The sequence below is a fragment of the Vombatus ursinus genome, unplaced genomic scaffold (assembly GCF_900497805.2).
Source record: "Vombatus ursinus unplaced genomic scaffold, bare-nosed wombat genome assembly UNPS02008961.1, whole genome shotgun sequence".
In the NCBI taxonomy this organism is placed as follows: domain Eukaryota; kingdom Metazoa; phylum Chordata; class Mammalia; order Diprotodontia; family Vombatidae; genus Vombatus; species Vombatus ursinus.
The window spans coordinates 10,579,343-10,601,947 of NW_020948739.1; the positions used below are offsets into that span (position 1 = coordinate 10,579,343).

Genomic DNA, 22,605 nt, shown 5'->3' on the forward strand with positions numbered 1-22,605 from the left:
AGAAGATATATTTACTATAATCATCAGATAGATAAAATGTTCTGTTTCATTTAGTTCTGAATGAAGCTCTGTTTCACTGATTTTTGGGTAAAATCCACTATAAAACAAAAAGCTTCTAAAACAGAGGATGTAAAAGATGTGAGTTTTGGGCTTATTTAGATGCCATATTTTGATTTTTGAAAAAAAAACGAACTAGAGATACCATTTTATTGCTTAGTGTGTGAAGAAGAAAACGGTTCTCTATAAAATCCAGCTCAGTTATTATTGTACATTTGAGAGCAAGAACCAATTCCTTTTCATCATTGTATAGCTTAACCTTTATCATGATTCCAAGGGCAAATATAATGTTCAGGTAAAGATAAAAACAGTGAGTGGTATATAAAAACTGAAATTCTCTAAAGTCTCAAGTGAATTATAGGTTCCTAATTTGATGTTCTTATGGCTCTGTTGTTAATAGTATTAACTGCATAAAATTTGAACTGGTTTTTACTACATGAACTAGTTACTAGAAACTCAAGTTTAGGAGGATAGGCTAAGCTGTCTAAATTAATTTTACATGCCTAGAGTGCTCTAAACAAATATATTTCCAATAGGTAATGGAAATTCTGGAGCAAATTATAATTCTGATAGCTTATACTTGTATAGTACTTGGGAAAAAAAAATTTACAAGATATTTTCCTTGTAACAGCCCCATAACATAAATAACATGTTATTATTCCTTTTGAGAAAAAAGAGGAAAGGGAAGCCCAGAAAAGTTATGTGACTTGACCACAGTCATATAGCTAATTAGTGTCAGACTCAGAACAATGATGATTATACATATTAAATAACATCAAATCTCCTTGTTTCCTAGTAATGTTCTCTCAATGTCCATTTAAGTATTTTATCTTGAGTCCCAGATGTCCCATGTGATTATCTGGTCCTTGGAAACATCTTCTCTTGAATATTCTGGAATAGGCTTTGTTTTCAGAGCAGTTCTAAAGGGAGCTCTGCTTCTCTGGTTCCAAATCAACTGTAGAGATTCCTAGGTAATTATGCTAAAATGTTCCAGTAACAAGACAATACAATTTAGTACATTCTCTCAAACATGGGTTTCTAGTAACTAGTTCATGTGGTAAAAATCAGTTCAAACCTTATGGAGCTAATCCTATTAGCAACAGAAGTATAAGAAGAACATTAGATTAGGAGCCCATAATTCATCTGAGACTTCAGAGAATTTGTTTTTATATACCCTATGCTGTTTTTGTCTTTACCTAAAACCTGTACTTTACATAAGAATCTTTAAAAATAAATTCATGAGGGTCAAACTTGTAAAATAAACCCATCTGTCTTTTAAAATTATCAGACAGATTCTTTAAAATAAGAAAATAATTTCACTTTCTTTAAAATTATCATTGCAATTTTACATGTAAAATTCTTAGTCCAATTTTGAGAACTTATTACTAAAACATACTCAAAGCCTGGATTTCCAATTAGAAACATTTGGAAGGCAATCATATATGTATGTATATAGTCTAGAAATTTGACCACAAATACAGATTTAAATTATAAGATTTATCATACTTGCATCCTATTATAGTAACTCAGAGATGTTTTAGTATCAATCTATTAATAGATTTAGTATTATGCTTATAAAACTTCTACTGCTTACTTGTCCTGATTATAGAAATTTGCTATGAACAGAAAAAGAGGGATATAGTTATAATGATGTCAAGACTTATCCCTTCAATGATTGACCTGGCATATACAATAACAGATGGAAAACTCCCTTAGCTCTGTTTGATTTCAGGCATGAGTCATATGTGACAAGCCAGTTGTGTAGTAAAGCTTCACATTATGCATAGGGTATTAAAAACCAGACTCAGGATTAACCAGGTGGGGAAATTTCCTGTTCAGAAAGGAAATAGTACAATGTTCGGGAAGCTGAGTCAAGAGAACCTTCCCTTGGGCCAAACCAAAGTCAACTCCTCAACTTTTCCAGGAACAAACATCCACCTGTAGCAGTTCTCAGATTATATTTTATCCTTGACTAGTGGAGTATTAGCTTCAAACAAGCATACCTGAAATCAACCTCCAAATGATATCAGATTATAGTCCCATGAGATTTTACCTCAAATAGTAAAATTTCAGTAGCCTTAACTTAAGACTTGAATATTATTGGTTTTCTCATGGTTCCCTAACAGTTACATGTCGTTTATCCTTTACTTATAAAATTACAACTAACCACATTCCATGGTTTCAGACATGCAGTGAATACCTGATAGTTGACTCATATTAATGTATTATAGTTACATCTTTAAACCACCCTATATATTCTCATAATTTTAATGTGACAGCCAGAATTTTTCAAATAAAATCTCGCTTTATTATGGTCCCCCACCTTTGACAAAGAGTGAGAGAGGGGATTTTATTTTCTTGACTTCAGGTTCTCAAACTTCAGTGTTTTAGATTTTGTGACAAGTGATCAGTAGGGCTAATAAGATCTTATGACCCTGCCTAAATACAAAGTCTCCAGGGTCCTCACAGATAAAGACATCTTAAAGAGTCTGTACAACTTTTCTCCCGAGCAGTAAATTGTTGTTTGTTTCAAAAGAAAATATACCCCATTAAATACCTAACTTTTCAAATATCTATTTTTATCACATTCTTTTAACAGCTCAATTCCTAATCTAATAGCATCTAGATTAAAAAAGAAGTTATTTCATAGTATTTCTGATATAATGATTTCTCACAGCATTTCTGACACATCATGCATTTAAAACATGATATAAAACTTTCTACCGGTAAGATGATATCAATTCAGCCTAATGCATGTTCAAATTATATATTATATTGAGTATATAATATATTATGTATCTTATGATATATATATATATGTATATCCTAGTACAGAATAATTCAGCATAGGGCAATCACATTTAATTAAAAGAAATATCATTGTTCCATACTGGACCATTCTGTTCAAAATAGAGTCATTACATTATACAATCAAAGAAGCAATAATAATAGTTAACATTTATATACATATGCCAGGGACTGTGTCAAGCACTTCAAAACCACCATATAATTTTGATCCTCACAACAACCCTAGGAGGTTTTCCTCTTTACATATTAGGAAACTGAGGCAAACAGAGATAAGATAACTTGCTTAAGATCACACAGCTAATAAATTTCTGAGACCAAGTATAACTCCAATTTCCCTGATCCATGAATTTTTCCAGCATTTTTTTGCATTAAATGCCACAATTGATAGGAGAACACATTTCACTACACCATAATTTAGTTACAGGATAAACTTCAACCAAACCAAATATGGATTTACAACCACAAAGTCAAAATCTCAATTTTCCAGGGTTATTAGGCACCTGTACTTTAAAATTCAGAGCCCAAAGTTAACAATTAGCTCAAAATAGAGCCCTCAATCAGCAGGCCATTGCAATAGTCCAGGCATAAAGAGATGAGGGCTTGCATTGGGGTGGCAGCAGTGTCAGAGGAAAAAAAAGGGTATGTATGAGAGATGTTTTGAAGGTAAAATCAACAGTCTTTGGCAACATATTGGATAAAATGAGTGAGAGGGAGTGCAAGGAATTGAGGATGATACCTAGGTTGCAAGTCTGGGTGACTGGAAGGATGATGGTGCCTTCAATAGGAATAGTGAAGTTAAAAAGAAGGTAGAGTTGAAGGGGCAAGATAGTTCAGTTTGAGTTATTCCTCAGAGCTCAATTTCTGACCCTCCTCTAACAGATAAGAGTTTCTAACAGATGCAACTGCTCTATATCCAGGACTGGGGAAATAAAACTAATGCCAATAGAGAGAGTCTTTTGAAATGGACTGAATTGAGTTGATACTATATACCCAGGTTCAGAAAGAATTAGCAGATGTGATTGCTGAGGCTCTGTCAGCTCTCTTTAAAAAAATCATAGTGAACAGCAGAATGCAATGTATTTTTTAAAGTGAAAGTTATGGATCATCTAGAAAAGGAGGCGTTGATCACAGAGTCAGCGTAGTTTCATGAACGACAGATCATGCCAGACTAACTCAATTCTGTTTTTGCCAGGGCTACTAAACTAGGAGTTCAATGGAATGGAATGGGTATTGGTTTACTTCCATCTTGGTAAAATATTTTAAAAATTCTCAGTTGGCAGGTTATAATGGTTGACAGAATATAAGAAGATAGAATCAATTGGGAATAAATGTAAAATCTTACAATTAAGTTTACTTTCCCAGGTCCAAGATGGGATAGGCTTGACAAGACAACAATTTGTTAGAAAAAAGATCTACAGGGATTAGTGGCTTACAATGGCAGTCTAAAAAGTTAATGAGTTATTGGACTTCATTAAGAGAAGCATAACTTCCATGAGTAAGCAGATCCTAGCACAATTGGATTCTCCCCTCATCAGAGCCAATCTGGAGTTTTGTCTGGGCACCACAATTTATTCTTTCTTTAAATTTTTTTTTAAATTTTTAGGCAACTGGGGTTAAGTGACTTGCCCAGGGTCACACAGCTAGTAAGTGTCAAGTGTTTGGTCTGGGGCCGGATTTGAACTCAGGTCCTCCTGACTTCAGGGACAGTGCTCTATCCACTGTGCTACCTAGCTGCCCCTGGGCACCACATTTTAAAGAGGATATTGACAATGGAGAGTATGTCCCAAGAGGGCAAATAAAATAGTGAAAGTGTCTTGAGTCCATGCAGTGTGAGAATCAGTTGAAGGAACTGGGGTTGTTTAATCTAGAGAAGATAAGACTTTAGGGGGGTTATGACATGATAGGTGTCTAGAATTGTTTGGCAAGAGTGACAAGACATTGCTTGTCTTTAGAGAGAGGAACTAGGAGGAACAGGAATGAAAGTTGCAGGCAGGAAGATTTAGGCTTGATGCAAAGAAAAATTTCTTAATAATTAGAGTTTTCCAAATATGAGATTGGCTGCCTCAGGAGGTAATTGGTGGCCCCTCACTATAGGTCTACCAGTAAAGGCAAGATGGCCACCTGTTGGAACTTACAGATACCTTAGAGATCATTTAGGTCAAAGTCTGTATTGTATAGATTAGGGAATTAAGGCACAGAGAAGTTAAATGATTTGCACAAGATCACATAAGTAGTCAAGTCAGCAAACATTTATTAAGGGCATATGTGTCAGGTACTGATTTGTGCATTGGAAATACAAAGACAGCCAAAAACAGTCAATGCCCTCAAGGAGCTCACATTCTAATGGGGAAGGCAACACACAAACCACTAGGTACATGCAAGATCTATACAGAGTACTTTGTATGTAGTAAGCAGCAGGAGAATCAGGATTTTCACTCGAGAACTTTGATTCTCTTTTCATTATATCAACTGAAAAGGAAATTTTTGTTTGGGTATGGATTAGACTACTACTAAATACCTTCTGACAGCCCTTTCAACTCTAAGGTATGCCAGTATTTATTTATGTTCATCTAAAATCACATTAAGGTATTGTGAACTTTGGGAAGACAGTCAACTCAATCAGGTGTAATTATTCAAATGCAAGAATCTTTTGAGAAACAGCATGGCATAGTCAAGGGAGAAAAGCCTTTGTGGTTAGGAAAGCCTGGGATAAAATCTTGCCTCTATCTCACACTCACTGCTAGTTGACTCCTTAGAAGGCAACCTTCTAAGATTTTGAGTTACAGAAGGATTGACAACTGCATTTGTGAGGGAGTTTCTAGTTCGGGAATTTTCCTGGAAAACACAATCACATATCTATCTATATCTATATCTATCTATATCTATATCTATATCTGTATCTGTATCTGTATCTATAATCTATATGTGGTGGGAGAAAAGGGGAGGAAAGAAGAGAGATGGAGGGAAGGGCAATAGAAAGAAAAAGATAGAAGGGAAGGGGAGAGAGAAACAAAGGAGTGGAGGGAAGAAGAGAGAGAAGGAGTAGAGAAGAGAGGGACAGGGAAGAAGAAAGGAGGAGAGAGACAGAGGAGAGGAAGGAAGTAGAGGTAAAGGGAAGGAGAGAGGAGGAGGGAAAGAGAGGGGGACGTGGAGGGGAGAGGAAAAGAGAAGAGAAAGAGAGACAGAGGGAAAGAAAGAAGACGAGAGAGAAGGAAGGAGAGAGGGGGGAAAGAGAGGACAGAGAAGAGGAGGCCATGACATATATTACACTCTTTTGTCTTAATATTTTAATCATGTGTTATGTTTCATATACAAGTGATATTACTGAGTCACATTTAATAGAATGTGCACCTTGTTTTTTTTCCCATTGGGCATGATGAATTTGTCTTACTTTATCTATACTTAATAATTTCACTTGTGCCTAATATTTGTCTTTATAAAATAGCTGGCAGATAGTGAGCATTCTAGCCGAATAGATCTTTTTTCTGTATAGAGGTAATTGGACATTCTGATGCTTGGACTACAGACTCATAAACACCTTTCTTTAAATCATTAAATCTCACTGTCTCTCCCTTCTTTGAACTCCAGTAGCACTTACTGTCTAGTAGTATTTGGTGTTCATTGTATGCGACATTTATTATTATTATTACTATTATTGTTAATGTTTAATGTATTTGGTTTTTTATCTGAAACTAAATGATGAGTTCTTGGAAAATAGGGATAGAGTCTTCTATCTTTTTATGTTTCCAGTGTCTAGCATTGTCTTGCATGTAATGAGTACACAATAAATGTTCTTTGTGGTTGTTGATGATGATAACCAACAAAGCTAATTGGCCCTGACTGTGGAATTCCATAAGCAAACTCATTTTTCAGGCATTTAAAATCATAATCCTTATAGTTTATGTTGTAGGATAAGCAGTTAGCTCTATGGTTCTAATGAAGTCTTTTTTGTGAGACTTATTACATTATGAGAAAAGTTAGAGGAAGCATGGCACAAAGCATAGAGAGTCAACCTCAGAATTAGGAAGACTCAGAATTGGGTTTCAAGTTTCATCTCTGATGCATACATGTGACCAAGGGAGGCAAGTCACCTAACTTCTAAGTACACCAGACATCTTTCTAAAGACTAAGTTGCAGAACAGTAACTGATCTTTATTGACAGAAGGAATTTTCTTGTCAGGAGTTTCCTACATTAATGAAATCATAAATGTGGTCCAAAAAATCCAAGAGAAATAACTTTGCCCTGTTTTATGATCATAGGTGGCACCTCTAGCCATGCAAATCCATTATCATCAGCAGAAGAGTAATTCAAAATGTGTTCATTACTAATAGCACCATCTTTATCTGGGAAGTTTTAAGTATACATAAGACTGTGTTTTTTTTTTTTATTCTTTTACTCTCTTCAGAACTAATGGTTTTAAGTTCACTCATAAGATAATTAGTTATTAGTTACTAAGTCATTTCTGAGAAGGGAGAAGGGAGAATGAAAAAGGTAAAGGAGGAAAAGAAGGTAAATTTTATAGGACCTGGCCCTGACAAATATATATGGTACTAATTAGTAGATATAATCAGGAGGAGAAAGAGAAGAAAGCAGGTGAAGGCTGTCTCTAGGTAACAGTGATTGATTAGCTATCCATCTTTCAATTTATCAAATTTACCTCAATTGTGTGTGTGAGAAGACTGTTATTCCATGATAGATATGTGGTTCTCTAAGATAAATATGTGTTATTCCAAGATAGATATATAGTGGTTTCATGAAAATTCATGTCAACTTCATGGGACTCAATTTTTCACATGTGACCAAGGAGTACTTACATACATTAAATACTGTTGATTTCATCAGTGTGAGCACCCCTTCTACCAATGCAAATTGCTCCTTCCCCCAGTGGATACTTTTTGTGATCTGGCATCAAGTGGTGGCCAACATTTTGGCAAGGTTAGTTTTCAATTGACAAACATACAGTCTATTACTTAGCTAGGCTGGTCCTCAGGATGACACACATGTGAACATGACCAACCTGCTACTAAAAACTTTTTGAACTTGATAGGACCTGCCTAGAACTTGGATTTCTACAGAATTCATAGTCACCTTAATACCACAAGAAGGAATCAACATGGGACCGAATGGAAGAACCAGGGTCATTTGTATAAGAGTAAAGAGGAAAAACTAAAATGACATGCTTTACTAACTTTAAAGTAGCTAAATTTAAAGGAACATAGGGTAGAAAAGAGCACTAGGCTAGTACTACATAAAAATGAGTTCTAGTCACAACTTTCTCTTTAACTAGTTTTGTGACCTCAGGCAAGTCATTGAATATATCTGGCCCTTGTCACAAAAAGCAGTGATTGAAGTGACTCAACTTTATGCAGTCCTTTCCAACCTAAAATAGAATGTTCTAGGGTTATGTTCTTTCTCTAATGCATTTTTACTTTATTTGAGACACCTGCAGTACCAACTTCTGTCACAAGATGGTGGACAAAGACTGAAGTTTGAGCCTGAAATATGACATTCCTGTCAGCATTTTGGTGGATTACATGGATTTCATTTAGTCCTGATTTGAACTAACCCTAGCAAAACAAAATTAAGCCATAAGACAACAATTCATTTTCTTTTCTTTAGGGAAGATGGTATTTTCATGCTAGAAATAATTCTTCTAAGAATTAAATCCACTTATGTACTAGTATAATTGCTGTCCCAAATTCTTTTGGAAGAAGGCAGGCTATAAATTATAAATGAACAGATCCTGGCATAACTGTACCACATGCTTTACTGTCTTTTATTTGGTTCATGATAGATTCAGATAAATTAAATTTAACAAGTTTTTATTAAGTCATTACTGTGATAGACACTATATAGAATACAATAGGAATAAAGGATCTGATTAATACCCTTGAATATTTTAAGTATTTTAGAATCAAAACAATAGAAAACAATACACGAATAAATGCCCAGCCATGTGGGATGAAATGGAAATGAATTAGGATTTTACAGTGAGGTAAAGCTTATTTGGGGATGGAATTATTAGTCAGGGGAGGCTTTAAGAAGGAGACTGATTTGAGCTGGGTCTTGAAGAGGGAAAGGATTAGGACAGGTGGAGAAAAGGTATAAAGTTTAACATTGGTTTCAAAACATTGCTTTGGCACTAAAATTATATTTTAGAACTTTGATTTTTACAAAATAACAGATTTCAGAGTTAGAAGGGACATCCATAGTCATTGGGTCCAACCAATACCTAAAAAAGACTCCTTACCCAACATGCCTGACAAGTAGTCACCTAGCTTTTGCTTAAAGACTTCTTCTAATGGGGAGAACATATTTCTAGTCATCCCACTCATTTTGGAGAAGTCTTATTGTTAAGAAGTTCTGCTGACATTGAGGCTAAATTTGTCTCCCCCATTTGACTGCTAAGCACAGTGGAAGATGTTTGTTGACTAACTTGTCATTTTGTTTGCCAATTCCCTGGTGTTCTCCAGATTATTGATGTTCTTCCTAAACTGTGATCTCCATAACTGTATAACTCTTCTTCAGACGTGGTCTGACCAGGGCATAGCATAATAATAGCATCACCTCCTGAGGAAACTATGGCTCTCATATTGCAGACCAATGTCATATCTGCTTTTTTTGATTCCCACATCACATTGTTGGCTCATGTTGAGTTTGTGGGCCACTAAAACACCTGGGTTTTTTTTTTAAGGAAAATTCCTTTCTAACCATATTGCTCCCATCTTATACTAATAGAGTTAATTTTTTTAATTCAAGAATAAGATTTTACATTTTTCCATATTAAATTTTATTATATTAGATTCATTAAACTGTTTTAGCCTCTCAAGATCTTTGAAAAGCCTACCTCTCCATCATCCAGGATGCTGGCTGTTTTTTTCAGCTTTTCAAGATCTTAAATATAGAGCTGGAAGGGATCTTTAAGGTTGTCTAGTCTAACCTTTCTCCTTTTATAGATGAAGAAACTAAGAACCAGAAAGGCTACATGACTTGAACTAGGTTCCATAGGTAATAAGTGGCAGGCCAAGGATTGGAACTAAGGTTGTCTGACTCCAAATCTTGCACCTCTTTCCCTTATAGCATAGAGAATCAAGAAATATTCATTAAATATTACTGTATATCTAGTACTATTTTAGGGCCTGTGGGGCATTTACAAGAAATACAAACCTACATTTTCTGACCTCAAAAAACTTACAGCTCAGTTGAGGAGATAACGCTAATAGCCAAAATAGCAATAAAGATGGTAGATCAAATCAAATGCTTCATTACGTAACTCATGAAAAATTTCCTTGAATTGCATAAGTTTTGTTTTGTTGGTTTTTGTTGTTGTTGTTGTTAATAAAATGAAAGAAAGCTGAAGGGGAATGGCCTTCTATTTTTGTTCTAGCTTTGTGGTAGCTCCATCTTGTCATCTTCAAAGTCAGTAAACTACAAAGTGGTAACTACATAAACTAACCCTAACTGGAACACATGCCCAGTTGTCTTTAGAACTGGAAAAGATGTTAGAGATGATCTAGTCCGACCCCTTATTTTATAAAAATAAAATGTAAATGTAGTAGAATGTAAGCTTTTAAAGCTTAGTCTTTGTACCTTTGAGATATGTAGTAGGTGCTTAATAAATGATTGTTGAATTTAAATTAATTTAAGCAGCTACATCATTTTTTGCCTGTCCTTGTTTTTTGTGCAGGTTATGTGGGTATGTAACTTGTGCCGAAAACAACAAGAAATCCTCACCAAATCAGGAGCTTGGTTCTATAACAGTGGCTCCAACACACCACAGCACCCTGACCAACAGGCTCTCCGAGGGATGCGAAATGAAGAAGCTCCTCAGGAGAAGAAAGCAAAGCTACATGAGCAGGCTCAGTACCAGGGAACCCCAGGGGACCTGCCTGCCCCTGCTATGGACAAAAGCCGACCTCATGGGCTTACAAGGCAGGACTCAATTAAAAATGGATCAGGAATGAAGCATCCCATTACAAGTGACACCACGTCAGACAGGTAATTCTATCTGCCTTGGTTTTCTTTGTAAGAAAGAATTTGTTTTTTATTGTCAAGAGGAAGTTCTGTATAGGACTTCATAATACAAACATTATGGTGGAGGGAAGGGCAAACATAGCTCTGCCACTTACTCCTTATGTTGCTGGGGACAAGTCATTTAACCGTCCTAGGTCTTTTTTGCCTTATCTGCTTCGGACATGGCTAATGTGGGGGTTTGCTTTGCTTGATCAAGAATATTTCACATAAAAGTTTAATTTTTTCTCCCTATCCAATGAGGAGAAAGAAGTGGGTGAAGTAGAAAAATGAATGCTTATAAAATGAAAAAAAAATTAAAAGTTAAAAGAAAAGAAAAAAAAAAAGAAAATGAAGGGGGTGGATTAGATGATCTCCAAGATTGTTTCCAGTTCTAAACCTTTGGTCCTATAATCCCATGACAAGTAAGGTAGCTTTCCAGAAGTTACAAGTATTTTCCCTTTATTTCTGTATGTCTGAGATGCTCATATCAAAATACACTATTTTTGCTTAGTCTCCAACATTCAATTCAGTTAGATATAGTCATATTTCATATTAAAGGATGATGAGATTGATTGAAATCATTAAAAGGTATAACTCAGAGAGGGAGGAAACTCAGGCTGAATATTTTAGTGGAGTGGTTGGTCACTCGGATTCAATAGGAAGAGGTGACTTAAGGAAATTTTCCTTCCACAAGCCAGTAGCTATATTTATAGTCCAGAATGAGTATTTTCAGGAGGCAATATGCTGACTAAATCATCCTCTCAAGAGCACTTCATTCTTCCCCATTACATTTTTCAACAAATTTGACATTTATGTGCTTAATAAATTATATTTGGTGATGTTGAATTATTCCTTATATACTAGAATAGAAAAAGTATGATGCAGTAAAAAAAGAGGGTTGAATTTAGAGTCAGAGAATGGGTTCAGAATCCCAGCATTCATTGCTTCTTGCTATCTGTGGAACTTTGGGGCAAGTTCCTAATCAATGAAGTGAGAATAAAAAAAAAAGAGGAAAGCAAGGTCAGGTAACCAGAAGAATATAAGGGAATGGCATGGTTCTTTAAAAGTAGTCTCAGAAAAGCTGAGAAGGACAAGGGAAGTAGACAACAAAATGATGGGGATTTGTTGTTATTTTTTTTTGTGTGTGTGTGTGTTTAGTTGTTTTATTGTAGAAAAGAGTAGATTCGATGAAGAGAGAAGACTGCTGCTTAGATGAGATGGTGATAACTGGGACCAGAGGGAAGGCAGAGTTTGCTTCTTATTATATTTCTATTTTCTCTGTGAGAAAAACAGAGTAGCATAGTGAATAGAGAGCCAGGAGGACCCAGGTTCAAGGTCTGAATACCACTTGATGTATACTGGCCATGGGACTGGGCAGTCACTTAATCTTTCAGCACTCTGGGTGACTCTCTAGGATTATACAAGGCAAGTGCTGATCTGCTTTGGACAAGGGAGTCTTTTCACCTGGAATTTCCCTATAACACTATAATGACAAGCCTAGTTCCTACTTCTGTACCTTTCTCTGCCAAGGAGAATGATGACCTTTTCACTGCAACTGACCAAACACACCATCTAAGAGAATTGATACTGAAGTTGAATAAGGAAGGAGTAAGAGATTACCTAGTAACTCTTGATGAATTCAAGTCATCTAGGACAGATGAACTAGAGCCTTAAGTCCTGAAAGAACTGAGAGATATAACTGCCAACCTACTGTCAGTGATTTTTGAAAAACTATGGAAAATGGAAGAGATAATATAGAATTGAAAAAAGATAAATATCCCAGTTTTCAGAAGAGGGAAGGGAACAGAATCTACAAACAATAGACCAGTGAACTTGACTTCAATTCCTAGGAAAATTCAAGAAAGGATCTCTAAAGAAATGGTTTGGTGACTCTCTAGAAAAGGAAGTTGTGATTATGAAGAGTTCATATGGCTTCTTCAAAGATAGATCTTGCCAGACAAACTTTATTTCCTTTTTTGAGTTACTAAACTAGCAGATCAGGGGAATGCTCTAGATATAGTTAACTTAAATTTAAGGTATCGCTCAAGACACGTGGAGTAGATAATAATACAGCTAGATGAATTCAGAACTGGTTGAATGATTGGACTCAAAGAATAGTTATTCATGATTTGAGGTTAACTTGGCAAGAGGTCTCCAATGAAGTACCTCAGGGATCTGTGTGTAGCCCTGTGAAATTTAACATTTCTGTCAATGAACTTCTATAAAACCATAGTTAGTACCTTTATCAAATTTACAGATGACACAAAGTTGGAAGCCATAAACAGCAATGAATTTTTTACCAGCTAGCCCACTGGTGAGATTCCAATAAATAACTTCAGTAGGAATAAATGTAAAGTTTTATACTTTCATTTTAAAAATCAACATCACAAGTATGAGATAGGAGTTAGAAAGCAGTTTGTTTGAAAAAAAGATTTGGAAGTTTTAGTGGACAACAAGTTTAATATGAGTTAGTAGTGTGATGTAGCAGCTGATAAAACTAATGCATTAAGAGATATAACTTCTAGGAGTTAGGAGATAGAACTCATTAACTGAATAGAGACAATAGGGACTACTTCATTTTTGTCTGTATCCCCAGTGCCTAGAACAGTGCCTAGCACATAGGAGGTGCTTAATAAGTGCTAAATGTTAATTTATTGTATCCCTACTATGTGAAATCTACAATGCTAAGTGCTGTAGAACTAGGAGTTCTAAGAGTTACTGCTTGAGTCATGACAGGCCAATCACTTAACTACTCTGTTCTCTAGTTTCTTTATATGTAAAATTGGGGTGATAATGATCAATCAACAAACATTTATTAAATACCTACTGTGTGCCAGGTACTTTGTTAAGCATTAGGGATAGAAAAAGAGGCAAGACAGTCCTTGCCCTCAAGGAGCTTATAATCTAATGGGGGAGACAACACAAAAACAAATATATACAAAGCAAGTTATATACAAGAAAAATAGAAAATAATTAGCCAAGGGAAGGCAGTAGAATTAAGAGAGGTTGGGAAAGGCTTTCTGTAAAAGTAGGATTTTTGTTAGTACTTAAAGAAAGCCAGAGAATTAATTTGGCAGAGCTGAGGAAGGAGAACATGAATGTCTGCAGCCAAGAGATAGGGTGTCTTTTCCATGAATAGTCAGAAGGCTAGTGTCACTGGATGGAAGAGTATGTACCAGGGAGTAAGATTAAGAAGACTGAAAGATAGAAGATTAGTTTATGAAGGGCTTTGGATGTCAAACAGAGTGTTTTCTATTTGAGCTTTGAAGTGATAGCAGTTTAATACCTATTAAACTGGAGTTTTTGAATAGGGGATGGCTTAGTCAGACTTGTGCTTTAGAAAACTCACTTTGATGGCTAAATGGAGGGTGGATTAGAGAGGGGAGATACTTGAGGCGGACAGACTCATCAACAGGTTATTTCAGTGGTCTAGGTGTGAGGTGAAGAGGGCTTGCATTAGAGTAATGAATAAAGGGGGAGTATTCGACAATTGTTGCAGAGGTAAAATCAATAGACCTTGGCAACAGCTTGGATTTGGGGAAGTGAGAGATAGTGAGGAATTGAAGGTAACTTTTGGGTTGCCAGCCTGAGGGACTAGGAGGATGGTTTTGCTCTCTAGAATAATGGGGAAGGTGGAAGGGGGATTTTTTTAGGTGGGGGGGAATAACGACTTCTGTTTTGAACATGCTTGGCTTAAGATGTCTACTGGATATTTAGTTTGAAGTGTCAAATTCAGTTGAAGATGTGAGATTGTAGGTCAGCAGAGAAATTAGGCAGGATAGGTAGATTTGAGAATCATCAGCAGAGAAATGTCATTTTAATCCATGGGAACTTATGAGATAGCCAAGTGAAGTAGTATAGAAAAAGAAGAGAAGAAGGCTCAGGACAGAACCCTGAGGGATACTTATAGGTAGAAGATGCGAGCTGCACAAGCCAAGGAAGCTGGGAATGAGCAGTTAGATAGAAAGGAGGAGAACCAGGAGAGATTGGTGTCCTGGAAACCTAAAGAGAAGAGAGTGTTGGGGAGGAGAAGGTTATCAGCAGTGTCAAAGGCTTCAATGAGGAGAATGCAGATTGAGAAAAGGCCTTTGGATTTGCTAACTAAAAATCATTGATAACTTTGGAGAGAGCAATTTTGGTAAAATGATAATGTTGGAAGCTGGATTGTAGGGGGTTAATAAGAGAGTGAGAGGAAAGAAAGTGAAGGCACTTATTGTAGATGCCCTTTTTCAGTTTACCTACAAAAGTAGAAGAGATATAGGATGATAGTTAGCAAGGATGAAAAGATCAAGTAAGGATTTTTCAGAATGGGGGAGACACGGGCATGTTTACAGGCATTAGAAAATGAGCCAGTAAACAAGGATTAAAAATAAGTAATAAAGTGGGGATAATAGAAGGAGTTGGAAAAGACAGGATGGAATGGGATCACTTGAACAGGTTGAGGGCTTAGCCTTGGTAAGGAATAAAACCATTTAATCATGGGTGAATGAGGAAATAGTGGCAGAAGGCATCTGAGTGATAGCAAATGGGGAAGAGTGGAAAAAAGGTAGCTCATGGCAAATGGCTTCATGGCCTCATTTTTCCCCCTGTAAAATATGAGGCAAAAATCTCATCTGAGAGAGTGGGGAATGGGGATCCATGAGAAGTCAAAAGATGTATGAAAAGGTTTGGAAAAGCCTCTGTGGAGAGAGGGATAGTGAGTTGATAAAAGAGATACAGTTGGATTGCCTAGCAGCAATGAGGGCCCAGTTGAGGTTGTGAAACAAATTTGTAATGGACCCAGTCAGAATAGTTTCAGGATTTTCCCTACCTTCATTCAGCAGCACATGTGTAGGGGCAAAGGTAGCAGATGATGGGAGTGATCTGAGACTAAGGCTTAGCAGGGCACAATCAGTGATATGAAAAGGGGAGAGAGTAAGGATTCAAGATAGGAAGAGATTATGTAGTTGAGTTGGTTCACCAAGGGGTGAAGATGGGGAAAAAGAGTAAAGAGTAGATAGTACAAGAGAGATAGCCTGGGAGAGAATTGAGGGGTCAAGATATTGGAAGTCATGGTATGGATGAAGGGTAGGCTTATGTAAGGGAAGGCAGAGGAAAAGGTGGAAAACCAATAGATTATGGTTAGATAAGGGGATTTCAAAATTCTTGAACATAAAGGTGGTGCATTTGCTGGTGATGGTAAGATCAAAGTTATGACTACTTTGTGCATGTCTGAGGTGGAGTGAAGAAGCAGATTCTGGGAGGTCAGCAAGTTGAGGTACAAAATGAGAGGAGAAATCCTGCTTTACTACTCTACTCCTCCTCACTCAGAAGGGTGGAGATTAGGTAGGAAAAGGGCACAGCAGGAGATCAAGGTTAAACCTGCACAGTAAGAGAGATAAATGAAATTCTCCACCAATTTTCGTCTTCCTCTTTCCTCAAAGGACAGGCACAACAGGAAATAGGAGGCCTAAAGTCAAAGTTTAGTATAAGGTCTGGAATTCTCCTGGCTGGGAAACCCTGTGCCTCTCCTATAACCTGAAGGGGTGTACTTTTGATATTGAAAGAAGAGGCCAAGGAGTTCAAGATAGATTATAGGTAGTAGTTTAATTAATCATTATGAATTCTTACAAAACAGGGGCAATCTTCGGTCTGGGGCAGCAGCCAAACAGTTCAATGGATTCCTGCCAAGAACCCCAGAGATCTCCGTGGTAATTATAGAAAACAGACAAAGGAAGGAGGAGCTAGAGAGTGTGTCACTATTGATTGGTGGATATTTTTGGTTTTCTGCTTAGTAATGAACTTGGGAGTTAAGCTAATGTTATACTCAAACAAGTTTGTGTATAGATCACGTCCTAGTCACATATACGTCCCAATATTCTTGTTATGGCTTTCATAGGTCATAGTATCTTAAGGTATGACTCAGTGTTTAAAATATAATTCAGTATCTAAGTTATGATTGTAAACATGTCACCATGTTCAGTCTTCTACCTTTAACAGAATTTAAGTTTTATGGCTTGTCACTTATTACTGTATTGTATGGCTTTTTCCCCATCAGGACTCCACAGTTAGGTTGCTCCTCTTTGCATTGATTCACCCTGTCCCGTTTGAGAGATTGGGCTGGCACCAGGAGGAAGAAGTTGCATTGTGCTGATGCAGATGAAAGTCATTGTTTTGGGGTGAGGGGAAGGTCTTGGGGGTAGAAGGAATATTCCCAGCCTGGCCCCTTGCAGAAGGCACGTAGCATACCCGTGGTCACGTATTACCTACCTCATAGGTTTGTTTTGAGGTTCTAAAGAGATAATATATGTAAAGTATTTTATAAATATCAGAGACATCACAAGTTAAAATAGATTAAAGACGGTTTAGGAGAAATTCATGAATGACAGATTTATAATTGAACATAAAGGGAAATGAGGATTGTGAGCAAGGCAGTTTTAGTGTATACATACTTAACCCTTGAGGATAACATTAAGGAGAATACACATGCCTACCTTTAGAAGTACCTTTATTACCTCTGCCAGAGACAGAACCATTGGGTTGGGTGGAATATAAGTTTGACCTAGTATGGCACTTCTTATATCCTTGGGGAGGTGATATATGGTAATTAATTTTTTCTTTCCCTATTTTGCCCAGGAGCTCTGGTTGCTATTTCTAACAGGCTTAAGCCTTTGGTGACTCAAAGCATTCCTTAATTATACTTCCCCATTCTGAGTTGCACTGAGCTAAGACCAACAGCTGGTATTATTGCTAAGAACTCCTGGGCACTCGTCTGAACAAGGATGGTAGAATTTTATTCTGCATTTTTTGTTAATTATGTCTAGAAAATGGGATGGGACATCAACTGTTGTACAATAATGATATTAAGAAAAAAGTATTTCTTTTCTCTTCAGGAGTAATTAAATTATCTCATCAGAGGCAAAATGGGGTACTTGTCCTATTATCCTTTAATACACATGGCTGAGAAAACCCATTAAGCAGGTATCTGTGACCAATAATGAACCCTTCAATGTTCCTTCCCTCGATGGCAGTTGGTTCTTTTAGTGCTGTGGAAATTTCCCTTTATTTTGTCTATTTACTTCTAACATCCTCTCAGTTTATAATCCTAAGAACCCAGGGATATCTGAGTTGGTCAGTGGGACTACTGGAGACCTAAGTGATAAGTTTACATATAATTAGTCTGTTCTTTTGGCTTTGGAACCTTTCCCAGTTTGATTGCCTTTGGGTGAGGTATGAAACTTTAAATCATTTTAGTTCAGGACAATATATCCCTAACAATATACTGGGCATTGTGGAAAATACAGAAGGAAAATATAGCATGATTGTTTCCTTCAAGGGTCTTGAATTCATTGCTTGGTTAAAAGGGTCAAGACACTGAGATAATAAATTTAAAGATGGAAGGAGCTATCAAGCCAATTCCCTCATTTTACAAATGAGGAAGTTGAGTCATAGAGAGGTTAAGTGACTTGCCCAGTGTCACATATGTAGCTCAGCATTTGAGTTGGATTTATACCCACATTTCTCTGATTCCAAGTCCAGTAGTACACTGTCTAATACACTGCTCTCTTTGTCCGTCTGTCTCTGTGTCTCCCTCTCAGATAAAGTTCTATTCTTCTACTCTTTAGACTACACCAGGGATATATTAGAACAAGACAAAAAAGCTTTGGGTAAGGACTATGCATTCAGTTGAGGCTGAATTCACTAAGGGAGGCCAGAGTCTCTCTACCTTGGAGCTTAGAGGTGGTAAAAGGAAAGGCCAAGAATACCCTATAATCATTTCAGGAAAAGAACCTAGGGATCTGTAAACAAAATCAAGAACCAAAGAATGTGAGACAAAAGGGACAGCAAAAGTATTCACCTGAACAAATGCGTCCCCTTCATTGCCTTCTTAAGTGTTATTGAAATCTCTTTGAAGACCAACAGTGAAGACTCATTACTTTCATTCATTTATTCATTCATTCTACAAGAATTCATTAAATGCCTACTAAATGCAAAGTATTTGGAATAGAAAGACAAAAATAATATAGATCTCAGGAATCTTACTTTTTACTGGCTGTGTTTCTGGGGTATGTGTGTGCAGGATTTAACAAGTCCAAAGAAAAGTAAATAAATATATCCAAAATAATAACAAAGTAATTTCAGGTAGGGGGTCAAACCCTGACAACTTGGGGCATCGGGAAAGGTGTCATGTAGGAGGTGGCATTTGATTTGACCTTTGAAGGGTCTTAATTATTCCAAGTTGAGAAGGTGAGGAGAGAGCATTCCAGGCCCAACTCAAGGCACTGAAGCAGCAGATAGAGTACCATGTCTGGGGACCAACTAGCAGACAGATTTGCCTGGAAAGTGCAATGTGTAAAGGAGACTTTTTCTCTTCTCTGGGATCAAAATCCCAAATGTCTTCATCCTAACCTTGTGTGGTAACTTAATAAGCATCTGTGTTTTGTTGTTATTGGTTTAGTTGTGTCCAACTCTTTGTGAGCCCTTGTGGACCACAGCATGCCAATAATTATCATGGAGTTTTCTTGGCAAAGATCCTGGAGTGGTTTGCTATTTTCTTCTCCAGTGGATTAAAGCAAACAGAGGGTGACTTGCCCAGGGTCACAGAGCTAGTAAGTGTCTGAGGCTGGATTTGAACTTGGGAAGATGAGTCTTCCTGACTGCAGGCTCAGTGCTCTATTCACAACACTGCCTAGCTGCCTCTAATTCATGTTTTGCCCTACTCAGATTTAATTTCTAGATCCCATTTCTGTGGACTTACCACCTGAATTTACCTTTCCTCCCATAAGCTGAATAAGGCCATCATAAAAGTATAATCCAGACACTTTTAGCTCCTTTAGTCCTTTGCACGTGTTACATTCAATGTGATTTTGGTGTCTTTGCTAATAACAACAAGAATAGTTAGCTTTCATATAGTGATTTTTAAGGTTTGCAAAGCACTTTACATATGCTATCTCATTTGATCCTTAATAATGACTGTCTAATCACTCTCTTCTATTCCTATCTAAATACTAACCAGACTTCAAGGCTAGCATGCTTCATTTGGGCTGAACATTTGCAATGGTTTCCCTAGCTAAGGAGATGGAGTGGTTTATTTGCAACAGGAGTATTCATTTTCTTCTACTCCTTTCTCCCTGGAATGGGTTCAATCAGCTTATGCAATTGGGGTATCGGTGGTGTTTTTAATCAGCCAATTAAGCTTATGGGCATCGAATGAGGTCCCACTCCTACTCTCGTGCGGGTGTTAATTTTGGGAGAAAGAGTTGGTACTCAGTAGGCTAGGGGTGTGTGTGTGTGTGTGTGTGTGTGTGTATGTGTGTGTGTGTGTGTGTGTGTGTGTGTCGGTGTGGGTGTGTGGGGTGGGAGAGTGCTGCCTCAGCTAGAGATTCTAGGGCATGATGTTCTTTCGAGTTAATTTTCCTGCCCCCTCTTTCCCTGACTTCCCTCCTTCCCCGCCTGTTTCTCTTCTTTCCCCTCATCCCAGCCCCACCGCCACCCTCACCCCCACCCAAAGTTGCTGCTTGTCTTGCTCTTTTACTCTGGCTTACTTTGCTGTAAAGTCTGGAGAGCTACCCTGTTTTAAGTTTGGCCTTTCTGTGGGCCAATAGCTTGTCATCAGAGTAGGCTTTACTTGCTTTCTCAGCCATGCCTTGCAGACCATTACAATTCCTCTCTTCTAATAATACCCTGGACAATTGCAATAGCATCCCCGGTTTCACAGAGTCACAGAATTTCAGAATTGGAAGGATTCTCAAAGGTCATCTAGTCTAACTTGGACCTTGGTAAAAAGTCCCTCAGCAGCATCCCTGATAAAGGGTCACGCAGCCTCCCTTTGCAAAACTCCAGTGAGAAGGGGAATCCACTTCTCCCAGAAGTAGCTCGTTCTACTTTGGGGCCATCCTTATTTTCAGGAAGCTTTTCTTCATAATGAACCCAAATCTGCATTCTGTAGCTTCTACCAGTTGCTTTTAGTTTTGCTCTTCAAATATCTGAGGGCAGTTAAAACATTTCCAATACAATTCACTTCACCAGCCATTTATTAAACATCGTTATGTACTAGGTACTGGTTTGGCACTAGTGATATAAAGGCAACAAACAAGTCAGTCCTTGCCCTCAGGGAGCTTACATTGAACTGGAGTGGATACAATATGTACACAGATGAGTAAAGCAAATCTTCTTTTCTGGGCTAGAGCACTGTTTCTTCAAAGGACATCTTTGTCTCTGGTCTGCTTAGGATCACGGGGAGACAGCATAGTGCAGTGGAGGTAACATACTGGACACAACCAGGAGGGAGAGGTTTGCTTTATGGTTCTGACAATGTTTGTATGACCCCAGACAAGTCACTTTACCTCTTTGTGCCTCAGTTTTCTTGTCTACAAAATGGGAATAATAATATTTATCTACCTTACGGTTGTTTTATGAAGAAGACACCTTGTAAACTTTAAAGCATTGTATCTGTTATTATCCTGGTTGCCTTCTTCTGACCACGTCTAGAATGTTTGTGTACTTCCTAAAATATGGTGCAAAGAATTGTAAAAAATACTCTAGGTGTGGTTTGACGAGGTCAAAGCACAAGAGAATGATTGCCTCTTTCTTTAGAGTCATAAGGATTGTCTTAATATTGCAGAGGAAAGTATTTGGCTTTTGGCTATCCTGTCACTCTGTTAACTGATATTGACCTTGTAACTCACTAAAACTCCCCAGATCTTTTTCTTTTTCATGAAAATTTCTGTCTAACCTTTCTTCCAGATAACCTGAAGAGATGCCAAGTTGTGTGCTTGCCCTTTTCCCTTCTTTGCAGAGGAAGACTGACCTTTACTTTATGCATATATAGCTGTTACTTGGTTCTTTAAGAAATGCAAGCATAGTGCATTATTGTAGATTTCCCTTTACACACTATATTTCCTGGTAGTGATAATCTCAGTCTAACATGTCTCCTGTGACTAATTCTTGTATTGAAATGATGAGACCAATTTCCTTTTTGCCACACCTAAAGTATAGTCATTAATAATAATAATAATAATAATATTTATATGACACTTAAAATGTTCCAAGCAGTTATGCTTAACAATTATTATATCATTTGATCCTCACAGCAACCCTAGGTGGTAGGTATTGTTATTATCCCCATTTTATAGATGAAGAAAAGGAGGTAAATAGGGGTTAAGCTCAGGGTTGCAAAGCTAGTAAGTTTCTGAGGCATGATGTGAACACAGGTTTTTCTGACTCCAGGCCCAGCATCGCTTCCACTACATCAGCGAGTTGCCCTACATTAATGAGGCAAAGCTTCAGAAAATCTCTAGTTGAACAATTAAAGAACCTGTGCTGTTTAACATTTTTATCAATACCTTAGGTGAAGTCATAGATGTATTGTGTCTCAAAATCTGCAGAAGAAACAAACATGGTAGCGTTAGATAAAAAATGGATAACAGAATCAACATCTAGTTGGGCCAAATCTAGCAAGACATTCAACGGAATAAACAAGGACCTCAAAAAAATCAATTTCAGATGGACAGGATGGGAGAGGTATGTTTAGACAATAGTGCCCATGAAAAAAGACCTAGGCATGGACTGCAAACACAATAGATTATATTAAGTGAGGTATAAGGATCAGAAAAAGGGAGGGAATAGTCTTGCCATTTTAGGAAGAATTTAAATAACTTGGACTGCATCTAGAAGAGGATGACCAGGATGGTGAGAGGACTGGAGATAATATTACACAGGGATCATTTGAAGGAATGAAGGTGTTT

General features: G+C 37.3%; 1 protein-coding gene across 20 annotated transcripts in view; it reads left to right on the top strand.

The window, feature by feature from the left end:
- Window positions 1-22,605, top strand: part of RIMS2 (regulating synaptic membrane exocytosis 2) — an 850,283-nt gene that overhangs the window by 225,816 nt on the left and 601,862 nt on the right. For all 20 annotated transcript variants that reach the window (XM_027849901.1, XM_027849888.1, XM_027849890.1 and 17 more), the window contains one exon: window positions 10,554-10,864. In XM_027849901.1, the coding sequence (XP_027705702.1) occupies window positions 10,554-10,864 (311 nt within the window). The remainder of the gene's footprint in view (window positions 1-10,553; window positions 10,865-22,605) is intronic.